The sequence below is a fragment of the Phalaenopsis equestris genome, unplaced genomic scaffold, assembly GCF_001263595.1.
Source record: "Phalaenopsis equestris unplaced genomic scaffold, ASM126359v1 Scaffold000412, whole genome shotgun sequence".
NCBI lineage: Eukaryota > Viridiplantae > Streptophyta > Magnoliopsida > Asparagales > Orchidaceae > Phalaenopsis > Phalaenopsis equestris.
Window position 1 is genome coordinate 118,918 of NW_018164853.1, and position 18,795 is coordinate 137,712.

Here is an 18,795-nt window from a genome sequence, read left to right on the forward strand (position 1 = left end):
ATGTTTTTTTTTTTGAAAAGCCCAAGGGCTAAATCTAATAAAATTGGAAAGATACATAAATGTTGTATGAGAGAGCCCAATAAATGCACCCTATTCATACGATACAACACACAAACTCCCCAAAAGAGAAAAGATGCAGGGAAACCAACAAAAAAAAGAAAAGATACCAAAATCGCAGAAAAGAAGTAGCTAGGAACGAGCCAGTTTAGTCCTGACTCTGCCTCTAGTTCCGATTTTGCTCTGCTAGGGTTTCGCCATTATGGTAAAATTTGGTATCTCTTCATCAATTTGCTCTTCGTCCTATCTCCTCTTCTTCATCGTGCCTCGTCTGCGTCGTGCGATGTCAACTCATCGCGCATCGTTCGGCTCGAAAAATGAGAAGTGTCGTGCGGCGTTGCTTCTTCGTCGCTCGTCTGTCAACTGCGCCTCTAGCGGCTCCCGACTTGTTGCTCTTTCACGCTCGAAGAACTCTGCGTCGTTCGGCATCGCTTCTTCGTCGGCCTCTTCTATTCTCAGCTGCGCCTCCTGAGGTCTCTTGTGGCTCCGACACCTGTAGCTTCGTCTGCATTGTAGCTTGTTGCTATTCAACTTCCATGGCTACTGCTCCTTCTCAACCACCGACTATTTTAGTTTTAAACCTTAGGAAGGCTTCTTTTGCTGATATGGTTGGCTTTATGGGGTCTGATCAAGTTTTCCCTTAGGTTTACCATGTATCTTTCGAAGACCAGGAGGACTGCAACCTTATCAAGAAGACGGGTAGGAAGAGTGGCAAACTGACTATATTCTTCTCTGATGTTGAAGTTCCTAAGCTGGTTAACAAGTTCAAACTTACTCTCATTGGGAAGTTTCAATCGGGACATCCCAAAATGGAGATCGTTCGAAAGGTTTTTGAAGATCTCAAACTACTGGGACTTTGGAAGGTTGGCCTATTTGATAGGAGACATGTGATAATACAACTATCTAAAGTGGAAGATTATGCCAATTATTTTCCAAAAAGTTTATGACAATAGAGAGATTTATATGAAACTGCTCAAGTGGTCTCCTGAATTTGACCCTAGTCAAGAACCACCTATAGTTCCAATTTGGTTTAAACTACCTGGCCTAAAGTTGCACTACTTCAACCACCAAGTCCTCTATTCTATTGGAGTTGCTCTAGTGAGACCTATGAAATTGGATTCACCCACCTTCAATCTAACCAAATCTAACCAGGCCTTCAGTTGCAAGAATTCTTTTTGAAAGGGATATCACCCTCCCTGATGTGGACGAAATATGACTTGGTACTGCCCACAATGGGTATTGACAGTCAATTATAGCAGAACAAAGACTCTACTACTACAATCACTGTAAACTATTTGGGCACACCCCTGCCAAATACTTCAAACTTCAACCACATTTGAGATCGATAGGTCCTAACAACATCATGCATGTGAAGAAAAATATAGCAGACACAATATTGATGAATGAGAATTTGACTCATAAGGCTACTCCTCAAAAGACTACTCCTCACCAACCAGTCCAACAACTTCCACCTACTGTTGTTGAGGCAACTCTTCCTCAGATTACAAATACTACGAATTTTGTCTCGGAACCACCTATTGTGAGAGAAGAGAGTACTCAAGTTATGGAGGAGTGTAAGGATCAAGGTGTGTTGCAGGCTAAGTCAGATCAACAGTTTACCTCCATTGAAGATTCACCTATTATTCACACGGGACTACCTCTGGCTGACAGTTTATAAATCTAGGAAGAAGAAAAAAGGAATGTTTGATCTCAGTAACTCTCAGGATGACTGTATCATTATTTCGTGTGGAAGCCCACATCTCAGTATGTTGCTGCACTCCCTCCCTTGATCCAGAGGAAGGGGAAGCGGTTTATCCACCGACTACACCCACCATGATTAGGAGTTCTTTCTTATTGTTTTATTTTTGGGGAATAAGTTTGTAATCCATGTGAGTGGACTCTTTGTATCTACTCACTAAAACCTTTGTATCATCTCTTTTTATCAATGATATATATATATATATATATATACATATTGATTTAATGCGATGAGTACAGGAATAAGATATTTATGTTGATTGCTTCTATGTGCATAACTAACTATGATGGAGCCACCCATTGATGGTACTAATGGGAGGACACTAAGGTACCCGTGCACGTTTTTGAAAAAGGATATAGATATTGATGTGTCTTAACTGACACAATTTTTAGATGGATATGATAGCTAAAAGACAGTAATCAAGTGGATGAAGGGGGGGGGTGGTCGGGTTGCTGCAGTAGGGAGTCTGCAACAGGTGATGAGAAAGGTGTGGATGGGTTGCTGCAGGGGAAGAAGATAGGTACGACTGGGCTACAATAGAGGAGAAGGATCAACTATAGGTTAGGAAATGGAAAGGTTGGTGGCTAGGGATACGACAATGACGGAGGAGCTGAGAGGTTGTGACAGGGGAGGATGGTGGTTGTATGGAAACAGTTGTTGGATTGCTCCTGGTGGTCTGCAATAAGTATGACGACGACGAAAATGGGGAAAATGATGTGGGTGCAAGGAAGTTCAAGGATGAATACCACATTGAGAGTGAGATACAATCGGAGCACCACTCGACTCGTAGAAGCTACTCACCACCTTGGAACGAGATTCAACTGGATCACTACTTGCCCTTGGATACAATTCTAGAAGGGAAAATTAGGGATGCTAACAACTATCTTGATAGAAATACAATAAAAAACTAACCTATAACACCACACAACCTATATTGACATAAATAGTAATGAATCTCACTTTACATAGAAGATGATAATCCCATGTAAGAAAGGCCGTTCGGCCCTCAAACTACGCATCTAAATCACTCTCAGTTGTCCCGAGCGAGAGATACTCTGTCCAAGTTTAGTGGGAGATGTCGCGCTCCAATCAAAATGCGGCAATTGTCTCCCTCTCTTGCAGGGATGCAATCTCACGTCAGTCTCCTGAGGTTGGGGTTACTTCAGCCTCATCTATCAAAACTTTTGGCTCCTCATAGTATATTGTCAGGTTGGCCACGTTGAAGACGACAAAAATGTTGCAGTCTCCCAGTAAATCAATCTTGCAGGCGTTGTCATTCCACAGCAAATCTTGATAGAATAAGTCATTCTCTTTTGGCATAACCGGAGCTGGCACTATAGATAGATGAGTATTCTCACAAATTTGGTCTCAAACCATTACATTTATAAACTATTTCTCCCATTTCTCGTGCTTCTTTGGACGTATCTGATAAATAAATATGTGAGGAGGATCAACTCTTGGACAAAAATGATAGCAGATTGAGCAAATCTCAATAGCAATCACTCAAGGGTGGCCTCTTCTTCTTTGGTAGGACCTGGATCCCATTATAGAATGTTTTTTTTTTTCCGTAAAACATCCTAAGACAGTATCCAATATCATGGTTATCCATTCTGTCTGATCATTTGTCAGTGAGTATACTGTTGAACTACTTTAACTACCCAAATGACTTCATATAGTCGTCCAAACGTGACACAAATGGGTTTCACCTCTGACATGTTGGATTGGACTCAGTAGGGACAACTCATGAAATAGACTATATATGTGAAACGTTTGAAATTTTCTTATATATGAGATGCATCTCTTGTTTCATCTTGGATTGGGTAGTAATTTTACTCTTCCCTTCTAGCTATCAAAGAATCTTTAAGTTCTCCTACCACTAAGTTGTGCTCTGCCTTGTTAACGATTAAATTCACCATTACGTCTGGTAGGATGTCCTGACTCTCAAAGAGATTCCAATGTCTAGAGCCACTCGATGAACTCGTCCTGATCTATGTGACCATCAAAATACTGTAATTCCACCTTTACCTCAAAATCTTGGCTTCTCCAATATTTCATGCCAAATCTTTGAGTTAATGCTTCTTCATCTAGGCAATCAAATGGAATTTGTGTGATTCATTTGGATGGTCTCTTCTCGAAGGTTGTGAGCCTCTATTGCAGTCGAAGGATTTTCCATTGCATTTCCTCCATAAAAATTTCCTTGACACCTCTTTGCGGGTTTCTCATAAGCAACATCATATTCTTTACCCTCAATCAAATTTCTTATAATTGTCTCTTCAGTGGCATGGCTAGGTTTTGGGTTTTGGTTGGTGTAAGAATGTGCTTGGGGTGATGTAGTAAAAGAAAGAAAATTTTTGGGTTAGGTAGTAGGGTATTTAGATTATCCTAGAATAGGACTAGGGTTAGGCTAATTTTGATATCAAATGAGATAAACCAAATACGACGAGAAATATAAATTTTATTACTAAAATAGATTAGGGATTACGACGAACATCAGAATTATAAAACAACTAAAGAGATGATACAAACGCCAACTAGGGCTTAGGTTGGAGCTAGTTTTGATGTGATTTAATGTAAGAGTCGTAGATAAGGATGGATAGGATGGTTGAAAGACGGAAAGCAAGTGGTTGGAGGGGTGGTAGGGTTGCGGCAACAGGGATGCTGCGGGGAGGTGACGGGAAACGGGTGGACGGGTTGCTGCAAGGGAAGAAGATATGTACGGCTGGGCTACAACAGAGGAGAAGTATCAATAGCAAGGAAGGAAAGGGGAAAGGCTGGTTACTGGGGCTACGATAGTGAAGGAGTACTTGGGGTTGTGGCAGGGTAGGAAGGTGGCTGCAGGGAAATATTAGTTGGAGTACTCTTGGTGGTTTTACAAAAAGTATGGTGATGATGGCGACAAGTGGAAGGATGCGGGGGAGGGAAGGTTGAGGATAAATATCACCTCGGGAGTGAGATATAGTCGGAGCACCACTTAACTCTTGGAAGCTAATCAATACTTTGGAACGAGATATAGCCGGAGCACCACTTGCCTTTGGATACAACCCTATAAGGGGAAACAAGGGACGCTAACAGTTGTCCTGTCATAAACACAATAAAAACTAACCTAAAACACCTCAACAACCTACATAGGCCTAGGAGTGGACCCCACTCCACATAGGAGGTGATAATCCTACGTAAGGAAGGTCGATCGGTCCTCAGACTACACTTATGAACCGGTCCCAACTGTCTTGGTCGAGGGAAGCTCTGTCCCAGTCGAGCAGGGATGTCATGGTCCAGTCTAGATGCGACAATTGCCTCCCCTCATGTGAGAACACGATCCCTTGTCGTCTTTGGGATGCCCCACACGTCAGTTCTAATGGGAGAGGGTTGGGGGTGTGGGAAGAAGGTTTCAAAGGGTGGGTGAGTTGGTGGTTGGGGTTGAAAGAGGGGAGCCCTAAAACTTGTTGAGAGAATTCATTCATTTGCTAAGAAGGGTTGGGGGAGGGTTAAGAGGGGTGGAATGCAGGAATGAGACCATAGAAATCCATCCATCTAGGGTGGCTAGGAGAATCATCATGGGTAGGGGTGTAAACGAGCCGAACACGAGTTGTTCACGAACAAAGAGTCCTTTGAACAACCTTAATCATGTTGTCATAAGACAATAAGGGTTTGAGCAAGATTTAAAAATTATTATTTATATTAAAACATCATTTGAATCTAATTTAATAATTTTTATTCTATATAAACTTGATGAGTAGTATTTCGAGCCAAAACGAGCCGAACACGAGCTGTTCACGAACAACGAGCCGTTTTGACAGCCCTAATCATGGGTTGTTTGGTCATCTTCATCTAAAAAAAATTTCATTGAGGACTTTATTTTTTTTGTAATATAAAAAGATGAAAATGGTTTCCTATTAATTTGGTGGGGACATAAAAGGCTGAAATAATGTTGTAGTCAAAAGTCACAAAATCGAAGTCAAAATTAGCAAATGGGGTTATAATTGCAATATTTAAGGATATGCTTTTTTTTAGGTGCTTAAAAAACATAATTTCTTACTATATTTTCTCATGTACAATAGCCATCTTTCCTGTATAATAGGAGTGGATTGAGATTATAAACTTTGAAGAGTATTTTTTTTTATGATAAATAATTTTGTTTAACATTTTTTTATCCTAATTGAAGTTGGTTGAAGTGGAGAAATGCTTTGGGTCTATTGTGTTATAGAAAAGTATTGCTTAATTTGAAAGTAAACTTTTATAAGATGGTGGTGACCTGTAATGCTCTATGACACAAAATGTTGACCTTTAAAAGAGAAGTATAAAAAAAAAGTTAAGTGTTACTGAGATGAGAATGCTTCTGTGGATGAGTGGCTTGACACCTAAGATTCAAAATGCGAAATGAATATATAAGTGATAAGGTTAGTGTAGCTCCTGTGGCGGACAAAATTAGAGAGAGTCATCTTAGATGGTTTGGTTACGTTAAATGTCGAGTATCTAATGAGCCGATTAGGAGAGTAGATGTTTTAACTTCGACTGAAGTTAAGAAAGGCAGAGGTAGACCTAAAAAGACTTGGACATATTGTATAAATAATGATCTTTATCTATTAGAATTACATGAAAATATGACAATAAAACACAATGGAGAAAAAGAATTGAATTCATGTAGCCGACCCCACATAATGGGATAAAAGCTTGTTGTTGTTATTATTGTTATTGTATTTTGCTATTCTAATTCTATTGTAACAAAATGCATTGAGTTTAATATTTTTGTTTCAGAAAATTAATTTTTTTCTTTTTGTTTTATTAAAATTAATTTTTTGGTAGGAACAAACAAAATTACTTGTTACAAAAAATCTTGTTGATCCATAAAATTTCAAGATGTATATTCTTTAAATACCCTCATTTTTAATCGCATACGTTAATTTTAATTTCAATTTTCACCACTTTGATTGCAGATTTTTTTTTTTTGGGATTTTATTTATGGAATTCAAGCGCTAGAATAAACTTTTTATGTAATCTGGAATTAAAATAGCTCCTTATAAATACTAAGGATGCCATTTTGATTATATTATTTTCTTGTTAAATACTAAAATGGCGATTTGCTAGAAGTAGTGTCTACTAAATTATTTAATTGCCAATTGTTTTGGCAGTTCCTCTCTAAAACTTTCCATGCAACAATGTCTTTATGTTTGCATATTCTCGCCTCTCTTTTCTAGCAGGAAAAAAAGTGATTTTGAGGTTGTAATTGCCTTAAATTCTTCAACTGCTTACGCGTCTTTTTCCTTATCATCCTTCATAGTGAATGTTTGAACTTTAGGAGTAGTTGATTGTGCTGAAAATTTATCCTAAATAATGATTGGTAATTTTGAAAGCCTTAGGACTCTACTGGCTATATACTTTAAACTGTCAATTTCTGTATGCTGATGCTTATAAGAACTGGAAGCATGCCGTCACACTTCTTAGCTGCCTGAATTTTATTTCATTTCCATCACTTTCCTTCAGTCCTTCAATTAGTCGCAAGAAACATTTTATTTTCCCAACACAGCGCCCAAAGCGTTACTTTCTACATTGGATCAAGTGATAATTGCTCGTGTCTTCATTCCCGCGTGCAGGGTCGATACGAAGAGTCGATTCGTTACTATGTGAGAGCTCTTTCAATGAATCCTAAGGCCGATAACGCTTGGCAATACTTGCGTATCTCTCTCAGGTACTGATAAACAATGTTATTATCTTCCAAATTCAGTTTTCAACTCTTTCGTTCAGACCAAATTGCATAAAGCATTATGAAAATGTTGCATTTTGCACCTCACAGGTTTGCATCTCGCACCGACATGTTAGAAGCTTGCAACGCGCACAATCTCGATCTTCTCCAGAAGGAATTTCCTTTGTGATTTCACCAATCCCCGCAGGTTAGACATCCTAATCGATAAGAGAATCTCTTAAGGGGGTTTACATTCATGCCACATAATTCTAATGTCTACAGCACTTTCATTTACCAATTACAACAAAACATGCATGAAAAGGTGCGTCCCACCTTAGAAAAGTTCATATTTGTGTTATTTTTGATATAATGTTAAACATTTGTGTTAGAAATGTGAATGTATAAGACTTTGGTGGCATTTATGTAATCCATCCCATATTTTAATTTGTTGAAGGAACTTTGTTTTGCGCCTTTTGATTTGTACTGAATTTGATGCGGATGATTTCAGGAAGCACAGAATGATGGTTATTAGGCCCGAGGCCTCATCATCTGGCCACAATAACGTGGAGTTGCAGTGCATTTGACTGAACTTGGAACTGTGCAATCATCAACCCTTGATCGAGCATTCATTAGTATATATATATAGATATATTGTAGGAATTTCAGCCTTCAGAAGAGCTTGGCTCCATTGTATCAAATAAACACATGAAAATGTTGAATGTGATCTTAAAAAGTTGTTGCAGTGTAGATTACTGAAGTATTTATTTGTAGATCGAGAACCCAACTGCTTTATTGGTCAGCATTGGATTTGTTGTTTCTTTTGATATTATGAAGGGCTTGTTTGATCTGATAGAGCATGAAGTTGATATATATATAATATATATATATATATTTATTTATTTATTTATTTATTTTTTATTTTTTATTTGGTAAAAAGCATGATTTAGAAAATGATTTTATTTTCATTGAACTTTTTTAGAAAAATAAGCTCATTATATTTGAGAGGTTTTGAAGGAGTTTTATGGTAAAATTATTGGTGTTATAATTCTTCTTTTTTTATTTTTTATTTTTTATGAGAAGTAAAATAACAATTTTTATAAAAAATTTAAAAAATTAATAAAAATTGTAGTAAGTTGAAAAATAGTATTAAATTATATTTAACAAAATGGTAGGTTTAAATTGGATGTCATAATAAATATTCAATTGCATTGAGAGAAAGTGATTAAATATCAAATACTCAATTGGACTAATCATTGAACTAGAAGAAAGTGATTAAATGTTCAAATATTCAATTGGATCAAATTAGCGTGTAAATTGGATTTCATAATAAATATTAAAATTATTATATTATGATTTAGATGGTGTAATAATATAAATATGTGATAAAGATAAATAGAATTTGAACTTAATAATTATAAATTTAAATTGTGATATAAAATATGTCGATGTAATCTATATTGCATGAACACTCTAATTAAGGAGTCATGAAGTGTCTGACATGTATGGGACATAAATACAACTCATGGATACGGTTTGACAAATATTCGTCAAGACAGAAAAATGTCTGAATTAAATGACATTTAAAAAAAGGAGCAAGCATCGAACAACCTTAAATTTCAACATGCTTATCCTAAATGAATAAAAAAAATTAAAAAAAAGATTTGTAAAATTAAAATGAAATAATGAAAAATTCTGGAATAGTTTGCATACACACCACTCAATTCTTAGTATTTACATATCTAACCCTAAAATTTTAATTTTATGTACATGCCACCTTAGATATGTATAAAAATTAGAAAGGAGTGTTCATGCAATTTGATTAACCTAATAATCCTTCTTGCCCACTCTCCAGGCAGCCTTTCGCCTTCGATTTGCTTCGGCTTCGCTGCCTTTATACCCTCTTATCCTGCCCTCCATCTCGATCTCGCCCTTGAGACCAATAGCTAGGGCTCTGGCGCTTTGCTACCATACTTGAATGCTTTGCTGCCTATTCATTTCTTCTGCTCACCGACCGAAGACCAGGTAGGGTTTCAACTTTTCAGTTTTGGTTTTTGTATTGGCTCTTTAGTCTCTTTGCAGCACGCACGGGAGACATCGGTTGATTAGGTGCTTCCCTTATCTCATTTTTTGCTCAAAAAATCAAACTGAAACATTGTTTAGTGAAAAATCCAGAGTTTAGTTTAAGATGAAATTTAGAATCCCTAATGTTTTATTGCTTTTTTATTCAATATGCACAGTTTTTCCTCCATGTATCCATTCTTTGATGCCATCTTTATAAATTGATAGTTTGGAATTAGAGAAATCAAATTTAGCTCCAAGTTAATTTTGAAAGTGAATTGGTCTTCAAAATTATGAAACTTAATATTTCAGGTTAGATGTAGCGTATGGTAAACCTTTTCTTTGAGTTTAAAAAGCAGCGGGCCTTTTCACATTAACCTTAATTTCCTTGTTTTGTTGTGGTCAAGATAACCTGTAAGACAATGTTTATAGTTTCATTATTATATATCCACCAAATCAGTATTATACTGATTTCCCATGTGCTAGGCCCCATGATAAGAGCTTGTGTCATGTGCCTAAATATTCGAGAATCCAAGGCCACTGGGGATCGACCTGTGACCTGAGGGGACTTACAGTGAACCCCGCCAACCAATATGTCACGGCTTGTGGCACGCGCCCACACACACGCGTGCGCGCTATATGTGTGTGTGCGAGCGTGCGTGCATGCATATATATATATATTTGACCTTCAAAGTATGTCCTGAAAGTTTCTAAAAGTTGTTTAATAACTTGATTTAAGTTTTATTTGACTCAGATTAGACTAAGTTTGTACCAATGAGTCCGTCTCGTCGATCTGATCAGTTTCACTATAAGTTTGCTTAAATCAGACTTCTGGAAAACTCTTAACCAAAGTTTGAACATTTGTTGCAAAAAAATGCATCGAAACCGTGTTATAACTTGAGAGTAGTGTTGGATGTGAGAAATTTGTTCAAGGCATATCAAATATATATATGACTTAATATAATTTATTAAATAAAATCTTATTAAATAAAATCTTAAATAATAGAATGTTAATAATTTAATTGAAAATTAAATATAATTAAATATGCATTTGGACCAACAATTCTATATATTGAGGATCAATTCATCGGTTCGCCAATTTGAATGGTGGTTCACATCGATTTTCATCGGTTCAATTTGAGACGGTTCGTGAGGTTACCCGAATCGACCATATGCCCAGTTCATAGTTGAATTTGTTGAACCGGTCGGCCATCATGTTTTTAAAATATTGTTCGTGAGAGGACTTGTGGTCATATGGATGAAAATTTTTATTTATTTTTTTTTTTTTTTATCTATAGTTTTGTGTTATGTTTTATGAATTATTATTCATCATTAAAAAAAAAGAGTTTTTTGTTATAATATTATATTTATCATTTGATTGCATGTAAATAAATAGAACATATTTTATAAATAATTCATTTTATTTTCAGTACTTTTATATGTGGAAACAAATATGCTTGCTATAATTTTTAGGAGATGTATTGCATTACAAACATATAATTTCCATATACATCAATTGATAGATTAACAAACTGATAGTTGCAAGATTCTATTCTGCCCATAATGCATATAGTTCTCTTAGTCAATCTATAATCAATTTCATTAATTAGAATAATGTTTTATTCTAATATTTATTATTTAGAAATTAATTTAGTAACATTTAATTGATGATTAATTATATAATATAATGCCTAATTAATTTTCTAACTATGATTTAACATTTGGAAAATTTAGATACCCACAAATTCTGATGTGTTTACACAACAAACACTTGAATTTCATTTTTACATTTATAGCACTTGTATCATAAATTTATGCATGAAAGTGACCATTTCACTTTTAAGAAGTTAATAATACTAGTTTTTAGGTAATTTTAACAATACAAATATGAAAGTTTCGGAGTTAAATTTGTAAATACGTAATAACTGGGCGGTATGTATTTTCTTGTTACTATTAATTGCATTGATTATTATGTATATTTCATGAGCATTGCCTTTTGAGATTCCTTATTTTAATTCCAACTAATGTGCTAAACCCTAAACCTTCGGACACTAATTAGTTTATGTTATTTATTTCCAACTAATGCGATATTCTGCTATCACTTGTTGGGATGAAAAATGAGTTTTGATCGACTCACAACAAAAACCGAATTATGAAAAAAAACACATTCAAGTAATCCGAACAATAAACTAAACAGAAGTGCACAACAAGAAAGTCAAGAAAAAGCGCACAAAAATTTAACGTGGAAGGAAAAAGACAAGAAACCACATCACACCAAAAATCAACTATGAAAGGAGAACAATACAAAATTAATATTTATATCCTCTCTCTACACCACTGAAACTTATAACAATTCACACTTCATGCTCTCTTGATCGAAGAAAAGAAAGCACTCGCTGAAATTCACCCTCCCGACAGAGATGCCACTCCAAACTTATTAACCGCCATCTAAAATACGCAGTGTGAAACAAGGGCTTGAACCCCAAACTAGGTACAAACTGGTCCTGGCACCATAGCGTTGCTTCAGAGCGCTGCCTTTCTGCTTGCTCGAGTTGAAGTCACGAAATCGTTGTGACGTTGCACCCCAACTGGGTGTTGGGGCTTCGCCCTGTCTAGATAAAGGCGTGCAAAAATCGAAACTGGGCTTAAGAGCGCAGCCCCCATTTCACCGGGGTGCTAAGGAGTCCCCTTGGGCTCCCCTTTGTGGGCGCAGAAAGCTAGTTGTAGCGTGTTGCAAACTATGACTTGAGGCTCCACGTCTTAAAAAAATAACCTACGGGATTGTCAAAACTCAGCATAAAATAACCATGCATTTATTTTTCTTTCCGATTAAACACATGAAATACCAAAAAATATATTGTGGAATTCTATTGGATTTGGGATCCCATATAATTTATGACCTCATACAATCTGGGAGAAGCCTTATGAAAGAAGTGAAAAAAAGTTGACGGATCCTCTTAGAGAAATACTAAGAGTTTTTTTAGGGTCTAGGATCCAACATTCTCTCTTCCATTTTTCTTCTTATTTATGTTGTTGAGCTAATGTACCACTGGTGTGGATTGTTGTTAATAAATGGTGATATGTGTGTCGACATATTGGAATTCTCTTTCTATGCCTCAAAGAACTGTCCTTCAAACTTAGTGATGTAGCCAAGTAGTTGTCAACTAGCTTGGTGGGAAGGTTCAATTAGTACAAGCAAACGCTGGAGATGTCAGCGAACTCGACTGAAGGAGCTTGCTTGAAGACTTAAGCTTAGCGAGTCCATGGAATGCTGACGTGCTTTGGAGATACTCATGGGCCCTTCTGGGTGGCAAGGAGTTTTATAGCTTGTCACCCCCAAAGATACCGCTAACGAGTACGATTGACTTAGTCAACACCAGAACATCAAGAACATGGTTGGTGGGCTCGATCAATTAAGCCCATGCGACGGGTTTAAATTTTGGGCTTTTATGTTGCTTAAGAAAACCCATTTTTGAATAGCACTTCTTCCCCCATAACTTCCAAGAAACCAAATACAACCATACTCACTCTGATGTATGAAGAGATCATCGGCACATCTATCTGGTCAACCACACAATGAAATCACGCATAAAGCAAAGAGAAAACAATTTCCAATATGTGATTCTCCAGCCACATAAACTGATAAAATGCCAGTAACAATAAAAAATAAAAATAAAAAGCTACGAAAAATTCATAAACTGATAAAATGCCTAACTGCTTGTGTTTCCCTAAGACATTAATCCATTAGCTTTGCTAGTGCAAGATAAGTCGAGCTGCCTTTGGAAAAATAGCGACGCAAAAGTTGGGCCACAGGGTCGATCCTGCGACCGGCTTTTCGCCCGCTTTCGCGTCGTCCGACCGCGAAGTTGGGAGACAAACAGTAAACATTTGCGATATTGTGTAGTGCCGCACGAAAAAGCGGTGCCAAACAAACCCTTAGTCTTAATACATCCACATAAACTGCTCAATAGTGAAAAGAAAGAAATTTTTCCACCTCCCCATTCACCCTAAGTCAACCACATCAGTAAGCTATAATCTTATCCACATGCATGATTCTTCTGTTATGTGTGTTCAAGTTATCAAGCAAACGAACCAAACAAACATTATTTAAACTTGGACCCCTTCACTAAACCCTCGAGCCAATGAGTTGTAGCTTATTAGTGTCAAAGAAAAGAACTTTTGGTAAATTTTGGAGCAGTAAAAAAACTCAAATAAAATCATACTCCAATGTTTTATGAAGATTGATAAATTAATTCAAGTGTCATGACTTGTGTGTATACTATGTTAACTCCCTCACTATATTATCGCAAGAGGAATACTTTTTCTACTGTCGGTCATTGGCCTCTCGCCGGAGGAGCAGGGTTTGCAAGCCAAGGTGGACGAACTGAATGTTACCATTAGCCGACTGAGCTAGTGGTGGCAACAAAGGAGGAAAGTAGGATGGCTTGATGATTGAGATAGGAAATCCAACTTTTTTCATGACATTTTTGGTCGGGCATCTGCTTGTTAGTTGTAAGTCTTCTCTGGTCTGGGGTTCGATTCCTCTTGTGCATAGAGTATGATATTCGAATTTTTTGGCGCACAAGAGATGACCGGGGCTCGTATAATAACCTCTCGCCATTCATTTTTTGCAAATAATAATAATAATAATAATAATAATAATAAGAGACGGAACCTTATTAAAGGTATGCGTGATGCAGACGGAAATTACTTGGAGGAGCATGGGCGGATTTGCGAAGAATTTATTGGATATTTCCGAGCCAAATGAAGGAGAAGAGCGGAGGACGTTGTGCTGCAAGGATGGCCGAGCATCCAAGACAAAATCCAAAAGATCCAAAGGTTTGCCTGCAATCTTGATGTTGATATCGAGATTTAGTCAGCGGTTAACTCGATAGACCCCAGATGTTAACAATGCGGCGTGTGAATTCTTCTCCACAAATCGGATGAACCTCCGATGGAAAGAGACGGTGGTGCTAAGGTCATGCAACATGCTATCGAGAAGAATTGCCGGAGTTAACAAATCAAAATATGCTATCTTGTTTAGCAAATCAACCTTAAGATGGAAACAAGGAGAATCATGAAGGTGCTGCAATTAAAACGGGTGGAGGAGATGGAATACCTTGGGATCACCCTTAGTTAGCCTTGCGCAGGCTTACCAAATCTGATTTTTCCAAGCTTTTGCAAAAAGCTACTGAGAAGGTGAATGCTTGGGGAAATTGCCACTTATCGTTGGCTGGCCGTGCGACTCTTATTCAGGCATGTCTCCTTTCGATGTCAATGTATATGTTGACTCACACTGTGGTCTTGGATGAAATTGAATGAAATGTAGAGATTTCTTATGGAGTGGAGCTAGTCAAAGATGAGAAATTATTCCATACGGAATTCGTACGCAGCTCTATTTGTGAATTCTAGTAATATACAATCATGTGTGTTATATCGGGCCCACTTAAAATAAATTAAAGTGAAACCGCGGAGGTCATTTGAGCTGATTATTAGGGGTTATTAAGGGGTTATTGGGGCATTAATTCCAATAAAGTCTCAATAACTCATCAATAACCCCCAATAATCCCTCAATAACCTTTGCGGTTCTACTCCACTAACCCTTCAATAATCTCCGCGATTTTATTTCATCAACCTCTGCACTAAACCCCGCAATAACCCCCTAGTAACACCTCAATAATCTCCACGGTTTTAAGTAAATAATCCCACAACAACCTCCACGTGATGACATATTACTTGAGTCTGCACATAGAGCTGTGTATGTACTCTATATGGAATAATTTCTCCAAAGATGGAAGCTGCACTATCGTAAGTGGGGCCTGATTTGCCAACCTACTAGCTACTGCTACGGCTGGGCTGGGATTCCACTCGGCTCGGCTTTGGGCGGGCTCATTGCTGGCTAGATTGGCTGGGGCATTTCATACCAAGCCTGAACATCTTGTTAACCGCTGTCTGAGAGAAAAATACGGAGAAATGTCGTGGGAGAAATGGGACGAAAAGGGTACTTCGGATGCGTGGCGTGTGGTGTGTGATGGGGTGAAGAGCCTACAGGCGATCTCCAAATGGAGAGTTGTAAATGGGAAGTGAATTTCGGTCCTGGATCATGCTTGGATCAATGACAGAACTTTAGCCAAATGGCCCACCTATGTCAATATTTCTGCCACTTTGAACCTCACAGTGGAGAACTTGTGCGATGGTGCATGGAACTTGGAGACCATGCGGAATTGTTTCCGTAAAAAACCATTTAGAGCGGGTGTTGCTAATAAACCCCGCCCAAGATGCACAGGACTTCGCAGAGCTTCAGCAGATGTCTCGGGTAGAAGAGGTCTCGGCGCGGATGTAAGTTGCCCTTGGGGCTGTCCGGGGAAATAAAACAAATATCATATTACCGCCAACTGTTCGGTGGTGTGCGAGGTGACAATTTTTACGTAAGTGGGGTTTTCCTATGCCGACCATCAACTTCTGCGAGGAAAATGTCAAGCAATTTTCTCTCATTAATGGAAAGTGGAGTCCGGTGAGCCGAATTTACTACCATGCTATCAACCAATTTTGCAGGACACACAACGCTGAGAAGCATGGGAGGCCATACGCAACGCCCGCCATTATGCCTGCAATGGTTCTGGAGGCCCTTACTGATAAAACTAGTGTTCCCAATGCTAGCACAAAGAAGATTTGGAGAAGAAAGAGAACTCAGATGAAAACAAATAATGATTTTTAATGTATTTATGTAAATTGATAAAATGTGAGGTTAATTTAGATTTGTGTTTCATTAGAATGCACCAACAAAATCAAGAAAATGCATCTATTAAAGTAACATAATAAGTGTACACTTCTATAGAGGCATGCATAAATGGGCCCCAAACATCAAAATAAAGCATTTCCAAAAGTGTGTATGTAGTATTGCTTTTATTAAAAGAAACTTCTTGGCTTTTATTTTGCAGACAGTCAAAACATACAATGCGAGAAGGAGATTTTTAAATGTAAGCTTTAGAAATGTGAAACACTCTGTGATCTAGGTGGCCCAATCTATGATACCATCGAGTAGACGGTTGTATGGAATGTTGTAGAGTCTAGTTCTTATAGATACCTTGATCAGCAGAGCCATTCATTAAAATTTGCTTGCTTCATTTGTCTCGTATGTAAAAGTTGTTAGCATCAAAAAGCACTTGGCAATTGTTATCTTTTGTAAGCTAATGAACTGAAATGAGATTATGAGAGAGAGGGGGGCACATAGAGGAGGAGGGAGTTGTAACTTACACCTAGGTGTGGGTAAAATATCCTTACGAGTGTGAGAAATTTCAGTGGAGTGTTCATTGCCAACAACAACAGAATCAGATCCTTGATATGGTGTGGGTTGATGCAATTTTTTGAGGTGGGGAGTGATATGAGTCGTAGCACCTGTATTGAGGATTCATTCTGAAGGTTGCCTGCAATAGATAGAGCAAGTGTAGAAGCAAGTGGTTGCGTTTTGTAATGGAAGTTGGTCCCTTCTTGAAACAAATTTGGCATGTGAAAGGAGTCTTCGACTAGTTGCTGGTGTTGGTTAGATTGTTGTGAGTGGAAGAAAAAGTTATGGAAGGATTTTTGTATTGCTGGACTTTGTTTTGGTGAGTGAGGAAGGCAATGGTTGAAAAGGGCTTATTGTTTTCATTAGCTATGTGACATTCTTCACTGTAAAGAAGTGAGTAAAGTGTTTCAAGACTGATGGGATTGGGTTGGGTTCTTATGGCTGTCTCGAATCCTTTAAAACTGGAGGGAAGACCGTTTAAAATGTGTAAAATGATGTCATCGTTATCAATCTTGGATCCTACCACGACTATGTTTTCCACCAAAGTCTTTATATTGGTAAGTTATTGAGTCATAATGTTGTTCCCCATGGAATGAATCACTCGAGAAAGATTGGAAGGTTGAAATTTTCTTTCAAGAGTGGTCCAAATTTCTGCGGTGTTGTGAAGATGTATAATGTAAGAAATGATTGAAAGTGAACAGGTGGAAATGTTAGCCGCAGCAAAATTCCTGTCGATAAGGTGCCAAAGGCAATATTCTTTTATTTCTTGTTGGGTATGTGCTTCTTATTGTGGAAAATGAGGTGGAATTGGAGTGTTGGGATCAAGAAAGGCTTCAAAGCAATTTGCAATTAATAATTTTTTTATCTGAATTTTCCACACTTATAATTTTCATATGAGAGTTGTTGGTTCGTCATGATCTTGCAATGTCATCAGGAATTTGAGAGACGTGGGGATGAGGATTTCTTTTATTTTAAGAATAGAGGTACTATGGTGGGAGAATGTGTGGGCAATGTTGGTAGAGGAAGAAACCATTGCAGCTTGTGGGTGGAGGTACTATGGTGGGAGAATGTATGGTGAATGTTGGTAGAGGAAGAAACCATTGCAGATTGTGGGTGGGGGATGAAAGTTATCTGTCAAGGGAGGGGAGGGGAGAAAGAAGAGATCAAATAGAAGAATCAAAGAGTCTAGAAACTTACTGCTCTTATACCATGATAAAACTGATGTTATATAGACTAAAAAGAATTGAAGAAGAGAAATCAGAGATGAAAACAGATAAGAGCACTTTATCACTTTCCCATTACATCTTTCATAAGAGGGCTTAATTTTATATAGACTAAGTAAGGGTATAATAGTAAATATTCATACTAATAAATATCAACTATATATGCAGAAGAAAAGGGGATCTGACATCCCTAGATCACGAGTATCGCAGAAGCAGAGAAGGACCAGAGGCGAGCATGAAGATAGCAGCCGCGATTCAGGTACAATCTCTATTACTTACCAGGAAACATTCGTTTTCCATTCCGAAAAATTAGGGCACTAACCAGTCTCACAGATTGTGGAACTCCGGACTGGCTTAAGGTTAATGTTGACGGGGCGGTCCTTCAGGATGAGAACAGGAGGGCTCATTTGTGCAATGGCCATCACTTGCAACATTAGGACAGCCGTTTTGTGGAACTCCAGGCTATTCTATCTATTTGCAACATCTTCCAGCTGTAGATGTTCGAGACCAGAGGCATCATCGTGGAGAGCGGTAACATCAATGTCATCAATTACATGAGGAGATCGATGGGTCATGGAAGCTGAAAGGAAAACGTGGATCAACGCCACAAGTTTATTTTTTTCACTCTGCTTAGACAAGTAATTATTCAATTAATCCCTTGGGAGCTCAATCGAGCTGCTCAATTTTGTGCTCAAAGTGCACTTACTCGTAGTTTTTCTTTTGACTCGCT

The 18,795-nt window shown here is 37.8% G+C and overlaps 2 protein-coding genes across 5 annotated transcripts in view; both read left to right on the forward strand.

The window, feature by feature from the left end:
* The window catches only part of LOC110027031 (peroxisome biogenesis protein 5), a 65,976-nt gene extending 57,651 nt beyond the window's left edge, over positions 1-8,325 (forward strand). The window contains exons 15-18 of one of the 2 annotated variants that reach the window (XR_002294290.1): positions 7,408-7,502; positions 7,608-7,704; positions 7,779-7,818; positions 8,005-8,325. Coding sequence is in view for 1 of the 2 variants with exons in the window: in XM_020728290.1 (XP_020583949.1) it covers positions 7,408-7,502; positions 7,608-7,686 (174 nt within the window). In the remaining variant the exon portion in view is untranslated. The remainder of the gene's footprint in view (positions 1-7,407; positions 7,503-7,607; positions 7,705-7,778; positions 7,819-8,004) is intronic. The other variant, XM_020728290.1, reaches the window with a different exon arrangement.
* Positions 8,326-9,301: 976 nt separating this feature from the next.
* On the forward strand, positions 9,302-18,689 carry LOC110027034. 3 transcript variants are annotated; one of them, XR_002294293.1, is made up of 3 exons: positions 9,302-9,602; positions 18,234-18,324; positions 18,425-18,689. XR_002294293.1 is itself a non-coding variant. In XM_020728293.1 (3 exons), the coding sequence occupies exons 1-3, from the start codon at positions 9,472-9,474 to the stop codon at positions 18,621-18,623; spliced, it is 363 nt and encodes a 120-aa protein (XP_020583952.1). In that variant the 5' UTR covers positions 9,302-9,471; the 3' UTR covers positions 18,624-18,689. The 3 variants fall into 3 exon arrangements, 1 of the variants encoding a protein (XP_020583952.1); XM_020728293.1 differs by having other exon boundaries at positions 9,302-9,518; positions 18,399-18,689; XR_002294292.1 differs by having other exon boundaries at positions 18,234-18,689.
* The last annotated feature ends 106 nt before the right edge of the window (positions 18,690-18,795 follow it).

Excerpts from the sequence above, each read along its gene's own strand:
- LOC110027034 (XM_020728293.1), top strand. The coding sequence starts at position 9,472 with ATGCTTTGCTGCCTATTCATTTCTTCTGCTCACCGACCGAAGACCAG. Across the intron at positions 9,519-18,233 it reads GCTCACCGACCGAAGACCAG|AAGAAAAGGGGATCTGACAT; the intron begins GTAGGGTTTCAA and ends CTATATATGCAG. Across the intron at positions 18,325-18,398 it reads AGATAGCAGCCGCGATTCAG|ATTGTGGAACTCCGGACTGG; the intron begins GTACAATCTCTA and ends CCAGTCTCACAG.